This window comes from Natator depressus, chromosome 11 (genome assembly GCF_965152275.1).
Source record: "Natator depressus isolate rNatDep1 chromosome 11, rNatDep2.hap1, whole genome shotgun sequence".
In the NCBI taxonomy this organism is placed as follows: domain Eukaryota; kingdom Metazoa; phylum Chordata; order Testudines; family Cheloniidae; genus Natator; species Natator depressus.
The window spans coordinates 42,682,018-42,702,227 of NC_134244.1; the positions used below are offsets into that span (position 1 = coordinate 42,682,018).

Sequence of the window (20,210 nt, forward strand, 5' to 3'; positions counted from 1 at the left end):
CGTCACGGTGTTGGGGACCCATGGTGTTGAGGACCCGAAGTTATGGAGACCCATGCAGAGAGGAAAGGTTGGAGAAACATGGGGAAGTAGGATCCGGGATACAGGCTGGTAGGCTGCCCTTGGGCGAACCCTCAAAATGCCTGCTTGCCACCCTGTTGGTTGCGGATGGAGCTCAACTGGGCAGACGGCACCAGCTGGTGACCCTGCCAGCATCTGTAGCTTCTCCCTTTTTACAGGCAGGCTCCAACCTGGGCTGGCTCCCAGAGCCCTGGGGCTGCAGCGACAAACTGCTTTCTGGCCGGGCCCAGGGTATAGAGGCCCAGCATCATCCCAGAGTCCTTTAGCCCATGTAGTTTTGTGTCTGTTCCACAAACAGGAGGTTGACTACTGAATGGGAGATCCTGTATTGCGTGTTGGACCTCTGTTGACAGACCCAAGTGTAGCCAGGATGCCTCCTCATTGAGATGGCCGAGGCCACTGTTCTGGCCACAGAGTCCGCCGCGTCTGAGGCCGCCTGAAGGACCACTCTGGCTACTACTTTGGCTTCTTCAAGGATTGCGTGGCACTCTTCCTTGGGGTCCTCAGGCAGTGAATGCTCGAACTTGGCCTCGGACTACAACATGTCGAAATTGTAGTGGCCAAGCAGGGCCTGGTGATTGGCCACTGACAGCTGGAGGCTCGAGGAAGAATAAGTTTTCCTTCCAAATAAATCGAGCCTCTTTGAGTCTTTGTTCTTGGGGGGTGGGGTCGCTTCTAGTTGGTCCTGTCTTTCCTATTCATTAATGGCCAAGACCACCAGGGAGCTTGGGGCAGGGTGTGTATAAAGGTATTCATAACCTTTAGCAGACACATAGTACATTTGCTTTGCTCTTTTGGAGATGGGGGAAGTGACAAGGGTGTCTGCCACAAGGATTTGGTGATCTTTACCACCCCCTCATGTAAGAGCAATGCCACCCTGGCTGGGGCCGCTGAGCTGAGAATATCAAATAGGGAGTCTGAGGGTTCCTCCAGCTTCTCAGCATGGAGCACCAAGTTTGAGGCTACCCTCTTTAGTAGCTCCTGATAGGCCTTCGCATCATCCTGTGGAACTGGATGAGTGAACCCTTGTAATCGCCTCATCAGGAGAGGAAGAGGAGGAAGCAGGTGCTGGAGGGTCTACTGCCTCTGATGGTTGCTCCACTGGTCCCTTGATGGGGGCCAGGTGAACTTGAGTCTTTTTCCCAGTCAGCTCCATGTTGGGTGGGAGACTGTGGCCGACAGCTTATGCAAAGCACCAAAGACCAACCTGAGCCCTTGCAGAAACCCCCAAGTATTCCAAAGGTAGCAGGAGTGGGACCCTGGACTGCTAGTAGGGACTTTGAGGCAGAGGGATCACGACCGGGGGACCAGGACAGTGCTGACTGTCCATCCCGATCACGACTGTGCCAATCTCGATGCTGCGATGAGGGATCTATCACATCAGAATGTGATGATTCCCTGCGTCAAGCTCCCGGAGACAGATGGCATTCAGCGGATCAGCGACAGTGGCCTGGCAATCTACACCTCAGGCTTCTTGAGTGGTTCCGGTCCGTCAAGTGAGAGCAGGAGCATGTTAGCTGCTGAAACAGGGAACCTCAGCCCAACTGTGGTGACCCATACCAGTGCTCCGGCGGCCAGTAGTGAGGCCCTCGGGACCATCAGCTTGGGTTTCCGGAGTGGTCCGAACACTGGGGGAACGGCTAGGTCGATCCTGGTTTTGGGGCTACAGGGATGGGAGCACTTCCATGGGCCTGCGCCATGCCACTGGCGATCAGCGTCTCAAGCCAGACAAGCGGTGCCCTGAATCTGGAGACCTGTGGGGGCTCCGTTGGGCTGGCCTCCTGATGTCCCGAGGACTGATAGCTCCACACAGGGCAAGCGCTGGTGGGACACTCCCTGTGGTGGGGAGCGGTACTGCACCGACGGTAACCACTGAAAGGGTCCCAGGACCGATTTACCCCTGGAACGGGGCACCATCGTGACTGGAATTGGTAGCGCTAGTATATCCTCGCAGCCTGCAGGGCCTCAGGAGTCGATGACACGTCCAGGTGCCGAGGGCCCACGTCACTATCCGAGGTGGCAGGTGGGTCTTGCGGTGGGCTAACCCGCTCGACCTGAGCTGGAACCCGACTCCCACTTGGGGGTCAGAACCTGCCCTTCTTGGGTCTTTGCTCCCCTCTGGCTCCCTCCTTCCCTTTGTGGGATATAATAGGTCGTCCCCTCATGGTCTGTCTTTGCCTTCTAGCCAGTGCTGGGGAGGGAGTCAGAATCAGTGACCATCTGAAGATTGCACCAGCAGAGTGCTCCGCACCGATGCCATAGTGCTGGGAGCAGAGTCTGACCTAGATGGCTCCAGTTCCAGCGCTGATTCCATAAGGACTGCCCGGAGATGTTTTGTCTGATGTTTGAAACCCTTACAGATATGACACTTGTCCGAGGTGCCTGGGCGAGACCCAGATCAGTGACAGCTACTATGGGGATCGCTGATGGGCATCTTTTTTACAGTGGTCACAGGGTTTGAAGCCTGGGGATCAGAACATGCCCTGCCCCTAGGCTGAGTCCCATCTGGGACTAACTCACTCACTCCACTAAGGGAAACTACTAACAACTGTAAACTATTTACAGGCAAGGTTCGTAAGAATGACTGAGACAGGAAAGGGTCAGGCATTGTCATGCTGTCATAATTAGATGGCTTTGAAGAGATCTTATCAGGGAGGCAATCGCGAGGAACTGGTTGTTCGAAAGTTGAGCTCTTGCTTGTACTGAATAGAGTCCTGCCCCTATGAACTCTATCCTTTCGACCAGGATTAGGATGGACTTCTGGAAGTTCAACAAAGGGTCCAAAATATCAAAGGTCAATTGGATGAACCATAAGTCAGCCTTTACTTCAGCTCTGGACCAGTGCTTGATCAGCCAGTCATTGAGGTATAGGAACATGTGGACCCCATTTTCCTTGGAAGGCTGCTGCTACTGCCATACATTTCATGAAAATCCACAGGGCGGTGGACAGGCCAAACGGGAGCACTGTGAACTGGTGGTGATTTTGGTTTACTACAATCTTAGGAAACATCTGTGACCAGGGAAAAATCACAATATGGAAATCAGCATCCTTTAGATCAAGGGCAGCATACCAATTCCTGGGATCCAGCAAGAGAATAATGGAAGCCAAGGAGACCATAAGGAACTTCAGGTTCCTGAGATATCATTTGAAACCACGCAGGTCTAAAATGGGTCTGACATCCTTGTTGGCTTTCGGGATTAGTAAGTAACAGGAGGAGAACCCTCTTCCCCTCAAGTTCCAACAGGAGCTCCTGAGAAGGTCCCTGAAGAGGGACGGGGGTGGGGAAAGCTAGGTGGACAGGAATTAAATGGTGCAACCTGGTTTTATGGTGTTGAGGACCTATCGGACCAAAGTAATGTGAGTCCAGTATCCAGGAAATAGGAAAAGCAGTTGGAAGACAGAGGAGTAACTGGATCCATTGTAAAAGGGGCAGTAATGCTGACCTTGAGTGCTTTGACAACTCGGGGTGCCTGGAGGCCAGTTGCATAAGGCCCGACAAGGATGATGGAGGAGGCTGCCTGTGCCTAAACCCTCTAATTCCTTCTCTTCTGTTAGTCTTGACTGGCTGCCCGAAGAAAGGAATGGCTGGGCTGCTGCGGTCTGTATTGTTTTCTTGTACTTGCTAGTACATAGAGACCCAAGGACTTCATTGTCACCTGGAAGTCCTTAAGGCTGTGCAGCCTAGCATCCGTCTGCTCCGAGAAGAGTGACGAACCCTCAAAAAGAAGGTCTTGAATGGTGTGTTGCACTTCCTGAGGAAGTCCCGATATTGCAAACAGGAGCTCCTACACATCGTCACCGTGATCGCCAATGATCTGGCCACAGAGCCAGCAGCGTCCCGGGCTGTTTGTAAGGAGGCCTGGGTTACAGTTTTCCCTTCCTCGACAAGAGAGGAAAAATCCTGTCTGGAATCCTGGGGAAGAAGGTCCTTGAATTTGAGCAATGACTCCCACATGTTGAAGTTGTAGCACCCTGCTGATTTACTATACTCAGTTGTAGGCCCCCTGAGGAGTAGGTCTTGCACCCAAAGAAGTCCAGATTTTTAGGGTCCTTCACCTTGGGAATAGAACCCAGTTGTTCCTGACGGTCTCATTCATTGGTCGCCGCAACTACCAATGATCTCAGGGGGACAGATGGGATGCATAAAATGAAACTCCTACCTCTTAGCCATGGGCAGCAGGTGAAGCCCCACTTTGGGGAGGCTAGCCTGCCGGCCCCGCCCCTTCTGCCTGAGGCCCCGCCCCCTGCATGCCAGAGCCCCAAACTCCACTCCATAACCGGAGAAGCCCTGAGGGCCCACCCACAACCGGAAGACTCTGGCCTGCCAGCCACAACCATGCTGGCCCAGCCCCCCAAGCACCAGCATAGCAGAGCCAAAACACCCTCCCCCCTCAACGAGCACCGCATTGGCCCCAGTGCCCAGCCGGCCCATGCCAGCCGCTGGCTCCCCTCCTCCTCATTCTCCCGCAAGACCGGGCCTCCCCCCCGCCGCGGGCTTGCCGCATCCTTCCTCACTCCCTCACCTCAGAGGAGGAGAAGGGACATGGAAAGCTGGTGGGGACCTCCTGAGAGTGAGGGGTGGAGTGGAGGATGTCAGACAGCAGCAGTAGGCGATGGGGTGGGGGCCTTGGGGAAGGGGCGGAGCCAACACATCTCAGGCATCTGGTGGCAGGTCGGCAGCAGCTTAGCTAGGGAAGGCTAAGCCTTCCCTAGCCTATTATACCCGCTGCCCGTGCCCTTAGTTGAAATAAGGTATTTATGCTCCTGAGCATTGGTGGAAGGGAGGCAGGGGTTTGCAAAAGGGCTTTAATAGGGGTCCATGATGGCATCATGTAGTGGTGGGCCACTATGGACGGCCCCACTGGTGACAGGATGTCCAGGAGGCCATGTGTCACCTCCTTAACCATCTCCACCTGGATCCAAAAGGTCTTGATAAGCCTTATTGTCACCCAGCAGCGGAGAGTCTCTGGGTTCCATCATGACCTCATCTGGAGAGAAGGAGGAAACTAAAAATCAGATGGGAAGCCTCAATTTGTGCCAGCACAATCCTGGTTTTCCTCCTGGGGTTTGGTACCATGTTCGGTACCAGAGTCCAGTCCTGGGGTGTGTGTGAACTGTACCAGGGGTGCCCTGGCCTTTGAGACAACCAAATAGGATCTCTGGAAGGGGTCCCTGGAGGCAGTGGTTAACCCTCACAGGTTCCAAAAGGGCCTCTACATGGTGGTTGGGTCCCATAGGTACCGTGGCTAGGCACCCGGAGGTCCCAATGAACTCAGTGCCATGAAAAAACAGGAGCAGCCCAGGGAGCAGCATATTCAGACACTTCAGCGACAGGATGAAGAAAGAGGAACACACTTTCTCTTCTGACGAGGAGGAGGTGTGCTGCGGAGACCAGGGTGGAGTCATGCAGCCTGGTGCTGGAGAAGGTCATCTAGGGGACCTTGGTGCTGTGAATGTTGGCTTCCCTTTGGACAGCTGGCACGGTGCTGGTCTAGGTGGCAGCACTGACTCCCTGCCACTTGGGAGCACCACTGGTGCAGTTCTGACCCTCCAGCATGGTCATACGATCCCTTGCAGATGGAAACGCTTTGGGGGTCGACAGGACTGCAAATTAATGAGTACACTGGTCTTGATTAGGCCTCGTAGGACACTGCTACACTACGGTTATAGGCACCTGACAGTGCGGTGCCAGGGATGAAGAGCGGCCTTACACAGTCTCACTCTGTCCCTGGCCCCCTTGTCCTTAAGTACCAGAGACCAGCTCTTCTCCAGGTACTTGCAAGCGTTTCTTCTTGGGCACTGATGAAGACGATAGGTACTGGGGAGCTCTTCTAGATGAAGGGATTGTGCTGCACTGAGGCTGAGGTGCTTGGTGCTGAGTCTGAGCGCAGCTCCAAGGCCGGTGTTAAGGCTGCCTCCATGAGTAGAATTTTCAAGTGAGTGTGGTCCTTCTGGGTCCAGGGCTTAAAGTCCTTACAAATTCAGCAAGGGTCTTTCCTATGAACTTCCCCTAAGCACCTGAGACAGCTTGAGTGCGAGTCGCTCGAAGGCATAGACTTGTTGCATGCAGCTCAAGGTTTAAACCCCAGCAACCGGGTCATGCCTCAGCACTGGGACTAAGGATAGCTTCGCTGTATAAAAGCGGGGTTGTCCAAACCAGTGGTTCTCAACCTTTCCAGTCTACTGTACCCCTTTTCAGGAGTCTTGTGTACCCCAAGTTTCACCTCACTTAAAAATTGCTTGCTTATAAAATCAAACAAAAATACAAAAAAAAGTGTCACAGCACACTATTACTGAAAAATTGCTTACTTTATTATTTTTACCATATAATTTTAAAATAAATCTATTGGAATATAAATATTTTACTTATATCTCAGTGTATAGTATACAGAGCAGTATAAACAAGCCATTGACTGTATGAAATTTTAGTCTGTACTGACTTCACTAGTGCTTTTTATGTTGCCTGTTGTAAAACTAGGCAAATATCTAGATGAGTTGATGCACCCCCTGGAAGACCTCTACGTAACTCCAGGGGTACACGTACCTCTGGTTGAGAGCCTTTGGTCCAAACAATCTAAAACTACTTAAATTATCTAAACTAACAAACTACTAAACTATTTACACTAAATTTTGAGTAAAACCACTAAGGGAGGAGATTGCCTAAGCAACAAGAGGTTCCAGCAACCATCACGGGCAGTAAAAAGGAACTGAAGGGCAGGGTCGGTGGGGCCCTCTGCCACTACCCAGCTCTAAAGGCAGCACCGCCGCTAGCAGCAGCACAGAAGAAAGGGTGGCAGTGGGGCGCTAAGTCTGCTATGGAAAGTGATATTTGTATGTTAATATCACTTTTCACAGCCTCCCAGCTAGCAAGTCTGCTGTGAAGTCTATGCTAGTAAGTCTGTTGTGAAAAGTGATATTAACAAATGTACAAATATCACTTTAAGATAGCGTTAAATATAAAAAATGTGTTTTTATTTGATGAGGGGGGTAGGGGGAGGGTCACATTCAGAAGCTTGCTGTGTGAAAGGGGTCACCAAAACAAAAAGTTTGGTAATCACTGTTTTAAGGTCACTGAAACAAAACACTCCCATTAAAAAGGAGTGGGTACAGCTGAATACAGGTGTGAATATAAAGTTTTAGAACACTCTGATGGCATACTATAGTCTGGAAGAAAAGAAACTGAACACCTAAAATATTCTAGTAATAATACTTAAAAATTCAGTTCTCCATTTAAAGTATTATAAGACTCTCCATAACACTTTATACTGCAAGCAGATTTAATTGCTACATATGAATAGTCAATGCAGAGAAGTACATAAAGAAACCTAGAGGTATTAAACATGAGAACATGCTCCACAAGAGCATCTTCAATCACTTGCGTACTAATAACTCTCAAACCATGCATCTTAGTCTTCATGCTGTTATGGACAACTGTAATTAATATAAAAATCAAAAGTAATCATTGTATGAAGACTGGTCATTTTTGCAAAGCTTGGCAAACTCTCAACTACCTGCTGGTTATTCATTTTCAAACATATGGGAGCTCTGTTGTGGTACACGTTAAATTGATTCTCTTCTACAAAATACAGTAATAAAAATGAATGAATATTCTTACTTTAGAGATAATTAAGCCCATTCATATTTGTTGCAAGTGATGCATAGACTTAGGTGGAAAGATATTTACTCTGATATTGGATTTAGTTTAGACTAAAATGTTGTGATTGAGAGTGTACATGCACAAGAGTCAGGAAATCCAAAGATTGACTTCCACAGTAACCATGACATCTCACACAGTGTTTGCAATTTCTGTATATGAGAAATAAGTGAATCATCATATTATATACATATACACACACATACATATATGACAAACTACATATATGCAAGGGAAACATGTCAGTTACTAAAGGAAACAATTTAATTTGAGAATGTAAAATATTAGCCACAAAACTTGCATTAAGAGTTTATTTTTACTTAAAAGAGTTAGCAACTATGCATTGCAATACACCCATTTCACTGTTCTATACTTAGAAGCTCAAATTCAAATAGACACAAGTTAGTTCAATGTGCCTACATCTTAATATTGCTAAGGAAAATTACACACAGTTAAATAATTAAATATGAGCAAACATTTAACCAATTATTTCAGCAACCCAACAAGGAGCATATGCTTTAGGTACATGCCAAGTTTGAACTTGTTAAACGCTGCCATTAAGTAGAACTGTCTGACTGCAATACATTTATTGGTGGGAAAACTTCACTTTGGTAACTTAAGAAGCTAATCAGGATTTACTAAAAAAAACTTTCCCCAACACCTCAGTTTTAGTCTCAACATAAAGATCATTTTCAAGTAGTTAATTGTTCAAGAACAGGGCATTACAATTAAAGTACCTTCTCTAATCATTCTATAGAATTTGCTACCATCATAGGCCAGTGTAAATTAACATAATATGGTGAGAAGTTTAAATCCTGCTCCATTTAAAATCTTATCTCACCAAGTTGTTTTAAGGTATGGTAAAAATCCATTTAAAAATTCAAGTGCCCAAGTTTCTCCGGGGGGGGGAGAAAGAGAGAGAATGAATCAACGTACCGATGTATTTTATTACCTAATGTAAGCCAAAAACCCTAAAATAATCACTATAAAACCTCCAAACTGGGGACATAAGTCACAACTAAAAAAAACCTTTTTGGCAACAGTATAAAGTGAACAAAAACTTCTCCACAGAATATGGATTAAATTGCAAAGAATGATAGCAAGTATTTTTCATGGAGAAATTCCATTCTGAGTTTTGACCCAGAACTAAGCTGAAAAAAAGCATCTGCAAAACAGGAGGCCCATTCAGAAGTGAACAGTTTGAAGTATCTTGTGTAACTCACTATTTTTTAAACATCACAACGGCTGCTAAACCCTTTTATTGGGCTACAGTATAAAATTAACGTGCCATTTTTAGAAAAATCCATCTATCTAGCAGAAAAGATTTTTTAGGGTACACAGTATTTTATACTATAAAACTCATGCTGCATCAACATCCCTGCTAGAATAAAAATTTAAATAAATGTCAAGATGCATAATAAAATATGTGCCGAGTTTAGTGAGAAACGAATGTATACTGAAAGCGTTTTCCTTTTTACCTGATTTATACAAAATCTAGAGCTTTCCTAAACCACGAACATAAAAAGGTATGTTATACTGTTGACTACAGAATACTGCAAAGTTTTATTGCCATTTAAACAAAGAAGCCATAACAGTTAAATGAGCTCAGGCAATAGGTTTCAGTATCACAAGGTGCCAGCTGTAAAGAGTTATGGCTAATTGAATATGGAACTCCTGCTTAATCAGATAACTGCTCTGCTATTTCCAAATGAAATGCCATTTCCATAGTGTCTGAAAATGGCCTGTTTTATTGGTAACCAGAGAAAACAATATAAACTGTAAATAACATTAAGTGCTCTGTTTACCCATTCCAGGCATTGAAGTAGCAGGGGATCCAGGACGTCTTGGTAACACATTTGACTGGAAGGCTGATGCAACGGTTCTTTCTGGGGGTCCACCAGGAGCTGAAGCGTCCTTTTGCAGACCAGGAGATGCTGCTAGTGGACCTGGAGCTTTTGGAGATCCCTGTTTAGGGCTTACTGGGGTGGTTGCAGAGACATTTCTTTGAGCTGGGGTCCGCTGACGAATTTCTGACAGGAACATGTACATACTGAATTTAATGTTCGATACCATATTGCAAGTAACAAAAACACAAAGTATTACTATTTTAATCAGTAAGAAAAGTAATAAGCAGGAAGCCAAATAAATGTATACAAGACTACACTACAAAGACCAATCATACTCTGATTAAGCGTGCACTTCAATACAAGCAGTTTGATCAAATACACAATCCCATATTTTAATACAAGTATTTGGTTAACAACTGGTATATACTCAGAACAAAGCATCTCCAAAAGTGCACTAATAGAGAGGTAATTGCTTAGTATACATATCTTAGTATACAAAATGAGAGACATTAATTGCTAGAATTAACCTGCTATACTCAAACAGAAAACCTGAACACACTGACTGACCACTAATTTACCCTATAGTTTAAATGTTTCCAAATATTGTTTTAAATTCTATGGAAGACTAAGTCATTTTGACTGCAACTGGTAAAGTATTCAGTCTGAATTCCCCAGCAGTATTGGTAGTAAACACCCTTAATTTTCCAAATTAGAAAATCTAATGGTCCCTTCTTGTCTTAATCTATAGATTTCAGTTTGCCCAGTTCATCCACCCTATACTACCACCCTATTTTTTTTGAGTGTGCTTGATTTGTTATTGCAGCAACAATACACTGAGGGGCAATGATGTACTATGGTGCTCCCCTCCTGCCTTTTTAAATAAGCGAAAAGCATGCTCAAACTGAATTAGAGGCGGGTCATCAATATGGCAAACAATTTAAGGGGATCTCTTCAGTCCTCCTCACTCAGACAGAACTCCCATTTACAACAAAAGGAATTTTGTTTGAGTACTGCATTGGGCTTTGGGCAGTTGCAACAATTTATTGCAGAACTGAATAGCTGCTGACTTAGCCATCCAGAAATTTGTTAACCAAAAAGTGATACAAGTCAGGAACAGCTTTAATAGCGAAATAGCATTTCTCTCTCACACAATTCTCCCCTCACTGGTTCCTAATTACCACTGGCACAACCATTTTCAGGCATCAGTGCTTGTCTCAAATACCTACAAAATAATGCACAACACTTGGAAATCCACCCTAAACACATCCTCCCCCACACCAATTTCACATTATACAAATCATGGGCAGTAGGATGGCTCCCCAGTAAGCGAACTTCTTCCTGGGCCACCTGAAAGAAGAATTACTGGAAAAATGCGCCATGAAACCAACGATATACCCGACATACATTGATGAGCTCTCCACATGCTTTTCACAACATGTGATGTACTTCATTCAGTGCATCAAATGCCCCAACAAAAACAATGTGGGTGAAACCAGACATTCATTATGCTCTCAGATGAACTCTCACAGAAAAATGATAAATGAAACACACTATCAACCATGGGCACGCACTTTTCACAAAGCGATCAATCGAAATCTGACTTCAGTCCTCGTCCTCAAAGGAAACCTACACAACTTCAAAGATGATCTTGAGAACTTAAATTCATAACTCTGCTAGCCACTACAAACCACAGACTAAAAATACATTGGTTTTAAGACTCATTACAATTGTAACACACCTTACTGCCTGCTGACTCTTAATTTCCCACTTTATTTTAAGTACTACATGTGAACCCCTCATGCTTAACAGTATGTTCCACCTTGTATTTAGCTTGGACATTCAGGTCCCCTTCCTCAGGCCCAAAGAACTCTGTGAAGACTTGTCCTTTCCACCAACAGAAGTTGGTACAATAAAAGATATTACCTCACATATCTTGTCTGTCTTTAGAAACACACATTATAGTAATAAGTAAAGCTGGAATTTTTTAATTTTATTTATTTTTACGCACTGCAGTAGTGTGGACATTTACATGAAATCAGCAGATAAATAGTTTACTAAGCCCCTTTCCAAAGGGGGGGAAAAACTCACAGAACACCAGTGTCCACCAGATGAAAACTGAAACCAGTAGAGTGCATGACTGATTAAGTGCATTCCAGGCACTTTCTTTTTGATGGTTTTCCTTGTTACCTACACTGATAATTCACTAAAATTTTGGTGACAACAGCTTATTTGAAGATTTGTGTCAGGGGTTAACTGAGATCAAAGGAAAACTGGCCACTTGTTATCTTTAGGGAGTGAATTGTCTCCCAAAACCTTAGATGCCACAGATTACTGTATATTCAAATAATCAAACACAGGCCAGGTCTATACTAAAAAGTTAAGTTGACCCAGCTACATTGCTCAGGGGTATGACAAATCCACACCTCTGAACAACGTAGCTATGCTGATCTAACCCCTGGTGCAGACAACTCTAAATTCACAGAAGAATTCTTCCGTTGACCTGTCTACCGTCTCTTGGGGAGACGGATTACCTATGCAGACAGGAGAACCCCTCCCATTGCTGCGTGAGTGGCTACACTTAAGCATTACCGTGGTGTAGCTGCACCACTGCAACTGTGCTGCTAAAGCATTGTAAGTGTACACATAGGCTTAGACAACACTTGTCAGCCCCCAGTGCTGGCAAAAGGTTAACTGACCTCCCTTCACCCTCACTGGGTGGTATAGGGGCCTACTGCTCTAGAAAGTATTGATAATTTTTATTATAAGTTGGTGCAATTAAGTTAATTTTAACCATGTTTTACATTCAAGTGCTTCTTCACCCTGTTACACGATTTTTACAGAAAAGGTCAGGTCTAGATCAAGAGGTAACAGTGTCTGCTGCACATACTGTATGGCAAGATCTCATTGTCCTCTGAAGAGTGGAGTCAAAAAAAGCCAAAGAAACTAGATTGAGAACAGACATCAGAAAAGACAGCTGTGATAAATCATCATTTACCAGGGATAAACTGTGCTAAACATGCTTCTCCCACTAAACTGTCTACCTTCCCATCCCTCCTACATCTCCTTTGTAAAATCCTAAATGAAGTACACGTGTATCATATTTCAGCCTTCTTCCATCTCTCTATCCCATTCTTTGTCTTTCCCTGCCAGTGCCTTTTTGTCTTGTTTCTAAATTCCTCCTTAGTCCAAATCTTTTTTTTTGGTAATTATCTTTTTCACCATCCTCCACTATACAGTCCTTCATCCCTCACCCCAGGTAGTATTTTTTTCACCACATATGGAGAGCAAGGTCAGTGGGGCCCTTATTATCAGGACTGCATTCTGCTTTGTGCTGTACCAGGGGTTTAGGGCACAGCCTATCAACCTCCAAAGATTTTGCAGAACAGAAGCAAGAAGGGAGAAGAGGGAGGAGTACTGATAGCTGGGGATACAGTAAAAGCATCTGGGATAGAGAGACTGTCAAACAATGCATAAGGTGCGGAGGAGAATCCTTTTGTTTAAGCAATTTCACTGCTCTGCTGCTCTTGTGCTGGCCTGCAGGCTTAGAGAGGACGAAAGGGTTGATGGGAGATGGAACAGAAAGAAAGAACGAACGAAAGAAAGAGAAAGAACAAAAGAACGAAAGAACTATTTTCAGTGGTGTGGGTATATGAGGTGCCTTTTAAGTTTCTGTGCTCCTTTACCACTTACTGCTTTCATCAACTGCACCTCAGTCAGCAAGAACAGGGTAGATAATGCTTATATGCCTATCCTAGGCCAACCACCACTTCTCTGCTAAACCTCTGAATCTTTCTATTCCTAAAGTACATGCCATAGGCAATTTTTGCTGCAAGGTTTCACAAATGTTTGTTCATTTCACTGAAAACTATCCCCACTGGGAGAAGATAATATTTTAGTAGCTGTAATATTCAAGTCACATTCACCTTAAAAGATCATGAAGTAATTTAATGCTTGGGAAAAAAAGCAGGAGTCCCCTTCGTCCAGCAAACAGGTATACCTGGAGTTAACACTGATTCTCCACTTGTAAGGTAACAAGGCCAATTCAGTCAGGGTGGATGTGGTCCACTCCCACTCTCCAGGAGGTGTCAATACCGAGAGAGTGGGCGTGGACCACATCCACCCTGACTGAATTGGCCTGGTTAACACTGATTCTCCACTTGTAAGTTAACTCCCTTCTCTTCATGTGTCAGTATATTTATGCCTGCATCTGTAATTTTCACTCTATGTATCTGAAGAAGTGGGGGGTTTTACCCATGAAAGCTTATGCCCAAATAAATCTGTTAGTCTTTAAGGTGCCACCAGACTCCTCGTTGTTTTTAGTCCTACTGTTTAAGACTAGAACTATATATTTAAAAAGCAACCAGCATTGCATTATTTCCACACATTTAGACTAATTCTTTTCTACAGACAAATGACTGCTATGCAATTGTGGATCCACTAGATCTCTGAAGTAAACAGCTCTTCAGCTTTATAGTTTCCATTTTCATCTCTTCAAACATTTTCTTTTTTTAATCTGTCATGAGTGCAGTTGAGACCATTCTGGCCACACTTTCAACATTACTTATCTTCTTTTTAAGAGTAAAGAATTTACAAGTATTGACATTTAAATGATAATTGAGTTTCTGATATCTACTGCACTTCTGACCAGTTTAAGTGAAAAGAAAACTTAATTAAGGTTTGCACATAATTTAAATATGTTGCATTAATTTAATCAAATTACATTCATGCAGACTTACATTTATCATATGGATCAATTTGAAATTGATATTTAGTTGCACCAATAGTGAATTATATACTGCACAAACCAGAAGCAGATACTGGTTTCGTCTCGGAGTTACTACCTACTTTGAATAGTACTACCCAAGCCAAACTTCAGAACCTAATATTCTTCTTGATGGCCTGACCTATAAGGTGAAACACATCTATTAAAGAAAATCAGAGATTAACAAAGTTAATACTGGGCTGGTAGCAAACTAGTCCCATTTTCACACAGCACTTTGAGCCGCAATGCCTGTAAAGAGACTAGGAATATGTTTCCAGGCAGCTTCGCTCTTCATCCACCACTACTCAAATGCTCAGGAGAGCAGTGATGATCTAGCTCTGGTGCATCTGCTGATCTAACTCAAGAAAAAGAATGAGGACTAAACGGATAAAAGATATATGCTAGCTCAAACAGAAGTTAGGGCTTGAGACAGGAATTGCACTGCAATTCTATGGCTGGTGTTATTCAGGAGATCAGATTACATGATCATAATGGTCTCTTCTGGCCTTAAAATCTAGGACTCTAGGATTAGGACAGTTAAACATAGTGGAGAAGAGAAGACAGATTGTTGCCAAGACATCAGGAAACCAAAGGAGAAGGCTGTTTGTGAAAACAGCACACTGCAAAACGTGCACATTGTCACGACAATGGCAAGCAAGGATGGGCTAGTAAAAAAATCATGATAATTTTGGAAGATGAGCAAAAGCAAAAGAAAGTGGATTTTATTCAACTGAAAGGAGAATTATACAAACAGCTTTAGTGGCAAATTATAACCTATTTCATGTTGTACAAATATCATAACCAGCATTCCAGAAGCTGTGACATGTGAGAAAGTGATTTAAAATAGCCATGATGGTTTAAAATTAGGCCTCCTCAAGCTCTTTCCTTCTTCCCAAACTCAACAGATCACAAGCAACTGTGGGAACAGGATGAAAACTAAATAATGGTTTGACTATGTAGGAGTCTTCCAACCAGACTCCCACAAAAGCAGTCAGGGCTACCATGCAACCACCAAAGATACATAAGAATTGCCAAGCTCCCACATGTGCTCAGCTGGAAACATTAATCTGTTATTGAAAAATGATATCCCTCTGATTCTATAAATTACTTGTAGTGAACACTAGACCCTGTACAGCCCCATTGAGTGACTTGCTTTAAAAGCAAATTAGTCCTTAAAAAATTTTTTCTAGGCAATCTATCTTCAGTTATATTCATCCAACGACACATTTAGATTTGAAATAGTAGCATTATTGCAATATTATTGTAGCATTTCATATTTACTTAATGCTATCAATTTTAACCAGGAGAATAATTTAAGTTTTCCAAAAAAGACTAGTGTGTTTACAGCCCTATTTCTAAATTAGAGCCATTCCACTTGATGTGATAAATTTTACCTTCTCTTTTGGGGTGGAAGAATGCATGTTTCTCAGCATAAGCCTTTTCCCTAATGATTTTTAATACATAATCATTTTCTATTTCACTAGCATGCATAGTAGTACAAACTTTAAATGGAAAGGTCTAAAACAGTTAAGAACGGTCAGGTTTTAGCGCTCCATAAAATATTCAGGTGATCTCTGCATTAACTTTTATCTCTAAAACTTTACCCCGGGAGTGTTTTGACTAAGTAAAGAAAAATACAAATGAGTTGGTAGGAAAACCAAATCAGTCATTACATTAAAAACTCTGAACGTAACTGTTGACTGCAAACTAGCATTCTGAGGGATTACCACCCAGAAAAGTCTCATCTCTGAAGATAAACAAAACATGAATCTGGCTCCAGAATACACTATATCAACATCAAGCAGCATTAAACATTTAACTGGCTGAAAAAGCATTAAATTCATTCATCTAATAACAGACCCACTACTAAATAAAGAGCAACTAATAGGCACAACCTAATACCAATTCCCTCCATACACCCAAAAATTTAATCCCAGTTTACCACACAATTTTTTTTTTTAAATGGGAAGACAGACTCCTCTAGTGGAATCTGTTGCTATAAATACTGATCTTTCATGAAGAGCAGCAATTTCACAGAACTATTACCTTGTCCAGGTCTTGGAGTTGCAGATGCTCCAGCAGATGGTAGTTCAACCTCCTGTCAATTATAGTAATATTATAAAAGTGTAGCATCGAGAAAACATTTTATAATAAATTAATATTGATACCAGATTCCTACCTTTGCCTTCTTAGATTCTGGATCAAACCTTTCAAGAATTAATTTAGCAGTCTTATAAGTTTCCTTTTCCATTACTTCTTCAAGCTAGAAACAAAGGTTTCACAGGTCAAGACAGATTTCTTTTAAAAAAAGATTCCAAATGTTTATTTTTCTATTTACAAGCATCACATTAAAATTTGCAAGAGTGTAAAGCTTAGTCCAACCAAGCATTACTGTGCTCAGCCACTTTGATTTACTGTATTCAAAGGAAACAAAATCTAGCTTTAAAAAATTGTTTCTAACTTCTAACTTGTACTCAATAGCTTTATTGCAAGGAAACACCAAATATTGTTAATTGTTTACATATAATGAGGAGAATAATTACATGCACCAACTTCAATAATGGAATGTGCAAAAATCTATCAGCTATCATTATTGGAAGTTATTAGACATGACAAGCAAATGACAGGCAATTCCTCAGATTTATTTCCTCATAGCACTTAATGCTATTAATTTAAAGAAGGTCATTAGCCAACTGCTTTACAGAATAAAGTCTCTGTGCCAATTAACTGCTGTCAGCATTGATTTTAGATTATTTATTAGCAGAAGCAATTAGCTTGCTGCAAATGCTGTGAAAACTCACTAACTGGGAGAACAGCCATGGAATTTGCTCAAGTGACTTTAAAGACTAAACTCTATCTTTACGGTTACGTTCAAACTGCTTTTCAGAAACAACTGAACATGTTAAGAATTTAAATAAAAATTTACTGAGTATTATGCATACTTTAGGGAGCATAATTAAAACACTTCATTATACAGCATTTTATTTACAATGCACTCAAGTGGCTTTATAGCTAATACATGGGCTTAATTAAAAAAGTAATCACTAGTAAAGTATCTTTTTAGCAGTTAATAGCCAACATCAGAAGAAGCTGAACTTTAGAACAGATACACATAGTTAAGACAAATGGCTAATATGTACAGTGAATATAACGTATTTTACAGAGTCTTAGATGGACCTTATTCCTCAGATATTCCAGTATCAAATAATATTTTGTTTAGAGTACTATAGTTTCATATTATGTTTGGCTGTTGGTGTGAACAGTTGGTAACTTAAAAGGTCAGTGGCCACAAAATTAAAGTTCTGTCAGTCATTTATCGCTGCTAAGAAATAAATTTACTGAGACTTCAAGACCACTAGTTTGTAGAGGGTGGGATGGATGCAATTTTCATTTCTCACCTGCAGATTAGTGATAATAGCTTACCAACTATAATAGTGCCTTCTTATCCAGATAGATCCCAGAACATGTGTAAATAAAATTTACTTCATTCACAATGGAAATGCAGCATCTGTTTAACCGCTCACAGCAACACTCGCAATGGTTTAAGGCAGGAAATGAATTATCATCCAGATTGTACATTAAGCACGACTGAAACCACTAAATGATTAGGGAAATAAAAAGCAATTCTCTAAACTGAAATTTGAGCAGGATATTGGGGTTAGCCTACCATCCTTGCAAAAAGTGCAATGGAGCTTTAGTATGCGATCAGAAATAAGGATCTAGAATACACATCCCTCAATAATATTTCTAAGGAGAAGGGGAGACCAGAAGGGAAACCTCAATGTGGATGAAAGAGATTTGGGAAAGGAGGCTTGGGAAGGAGCCAGTTATGGTGATATATCACTTTATGAAGGCAAATGAAGGAGCACCTTGGTCAACCTCTGGCTCCTCCCCCAACTCAGAAGCCCTGAAACTGGGCTAATTACTTGTTCCTTTTCATGCTACTGGAAAGCAGTTAAAAGATGGGTGTCATGTTTTCATTGCTCTTTGATAGCCACACAAAAGAAGAGGAAACTGAAGGCAAGTAGCCAGCACCACACAAAGGCCTTTAGAAAGGTCTCTGTGCACCTCCATTTTCCTCCAGCAGATGACCTTAGGAGAGGCTCCACAACTGTTTCAGCTCTCCTGTAAAACTGAACCAGCCATGAAAGCTAGTATACACTAACACTCTCCCATTATGCCCCTCTGCTTTCCTTTGGGGAACAACAGGGGTCGGTCTGAGCGATGGTGAAGAAACAGCACAGACTCTTCATGCCGTCAAAGGGTTATAGTAGCCTTTTTCACTCAGACCTCTTGCTGGGAGCACTGCCACTGCAGCTCTAGATTGCCTTCAGTTTCTTGATCTCTACAGCCACAAAAATAATATGGGAGCAATGAAAGCCTATCCCTGATCCCCCCTCAGCATCAGCAAGGCACTGACAGATAAGCAGCCTTGCTCCAAAGCATCACAGTGGCCTATAGTTCGCATGAAATATCTGCTTAGTGAAGTTTTTACATGGTTCCAGTAGACTACAAACCTGGTAGTCCACTTTCAGTGCAAGGCTCTATTAAACTATTTTTATGGACCAAGGAGGATTCCCCATTCAAATGATCTGATGCTTTTTTCTTACAGCCTGTTAATGACAATCTGCCAAATAAAATAAATTCTATACCATTTTAAGATTAGACTCTCACCTAGTTATCCTGTGTATTGTGTCCGAAATGTATTGTCTGCATAAACTGATTGCAAGCCCTCTAGATATGAAGTGTAGTGCTAAACAGTGCTAAAATAAATGAAGTATTGCAGAGGATCTTGGAAGAAGTCAATGTTACATTTAAGGATACACCGAAAATTTTGTTAGAGGTCAAACCTAATAGCTTTTATTTCTTGATTTCTCTATACACTTTCCATTATTAATGGCCCCAGATCCTAGCAGGACCCAGCATCATGAAAGGCAGCTGCTCATCTTAAAGAGCACGTACATGTAGTTCTACGTTCTCCACACCTCCCTTTCAATGTAACAAGACATCTGGAGAGGCTATAATAGGTCACAGGTTCTATTTTCAACAATATAGCTATGACATCCACTTCATCTCCTTTTCTGTTAGACGCAATCAATGGTGTCACCAAGGTGTCAGTGTCTGCCAAAGATTAGCACATGGACAGACTGCAACTAACTCAAAGTGACCCATGCAAGAATGAAGCAATGGGTGAAGTGAAGCACTTCAAAGAGCTAGCCAAGACATTGACCTCTCTTCCGTAGGGCATCTTCACCTTCCATTCATCAAGGTAGTAGAGCCAGGTTCCTCCTGATCATCCACATGGCTACTCATTGGTGAGAAATCTCATTCACTGCCAGCTTTTAAGGAAACTATGCCTATTTCTTTCTTATAAGAATTAAGCCAAAGATATACTCTACATTTAGGCTAGATTACTGTAATTAAGTGCATTTAGGACTGAAGGTGGAGACTACATGGAAAATCCAATTTGTACAAAATGCAACAGCCCAACTTCTCAGCAACCAGAGTCACAAAAATAATTGAAATCTCTCTGTACCTTGATACCACCATACAAAACAGCGGTTTTCAAACTAGCTCATCATGGTAAGCATATCTTAAAGAGATGGTCTCAAGGACTACAATCTCACCGATTCATAATTTCATGGATGGTCTGCTCTCCAACTGGCAATCAACAGAATTTCTGTAGCTACTACATCAATTGCATATTTGGAAAAGTATCATCATCAATGCATTTTAAGCTTCTTTTAAATTTGATTTAGCAGCTAAAAATTTGGAGAACCAGCAGCACACCATGCCAATAGCTAACATTCCATTCCACCATAAATGGTCCAAGTAGTTCAACTGGAGAACTAAAAGAATCTGATGTTC

The 20,210-nt window shown here is 42.6% G+C and overlaps 1 protein-coding gene across 2 annotated transcripts in view; it reads right to left on the bottom strand.

Moving 5' to 3' along the window:
- LNPK (lunapark, ER junction formation factor) overlaps positions 1 to 20,210 on the bottom strand; it is an 83,062-nt gene that overhangs the window by 33,731 nt on the left and 29,121 nt on the right. For both annotated transcript variants that reach the window (XM_074967628.1, XM_074967627.1), the window contains exons 7-9: positions 16,522 to 16,605; positions 16,389 to 16,440; positions 9,539 to 9,763 (exon numbers count right to left, since the gene is read on the bottom strand). In XM_074967628.1, coding sequence (XP_074823729.1) covers positions 9,539 to 9,763; positions 16,389 to 16,440; positions 16,522 to 16,605 — 361 coding nt within the window. The remainder of the gene's footprint in view (positions 1 to 9,538; positions 9,764 to 16,388; positions 16,441 to 16,521; positions 16,606 to 20,210) is intronic.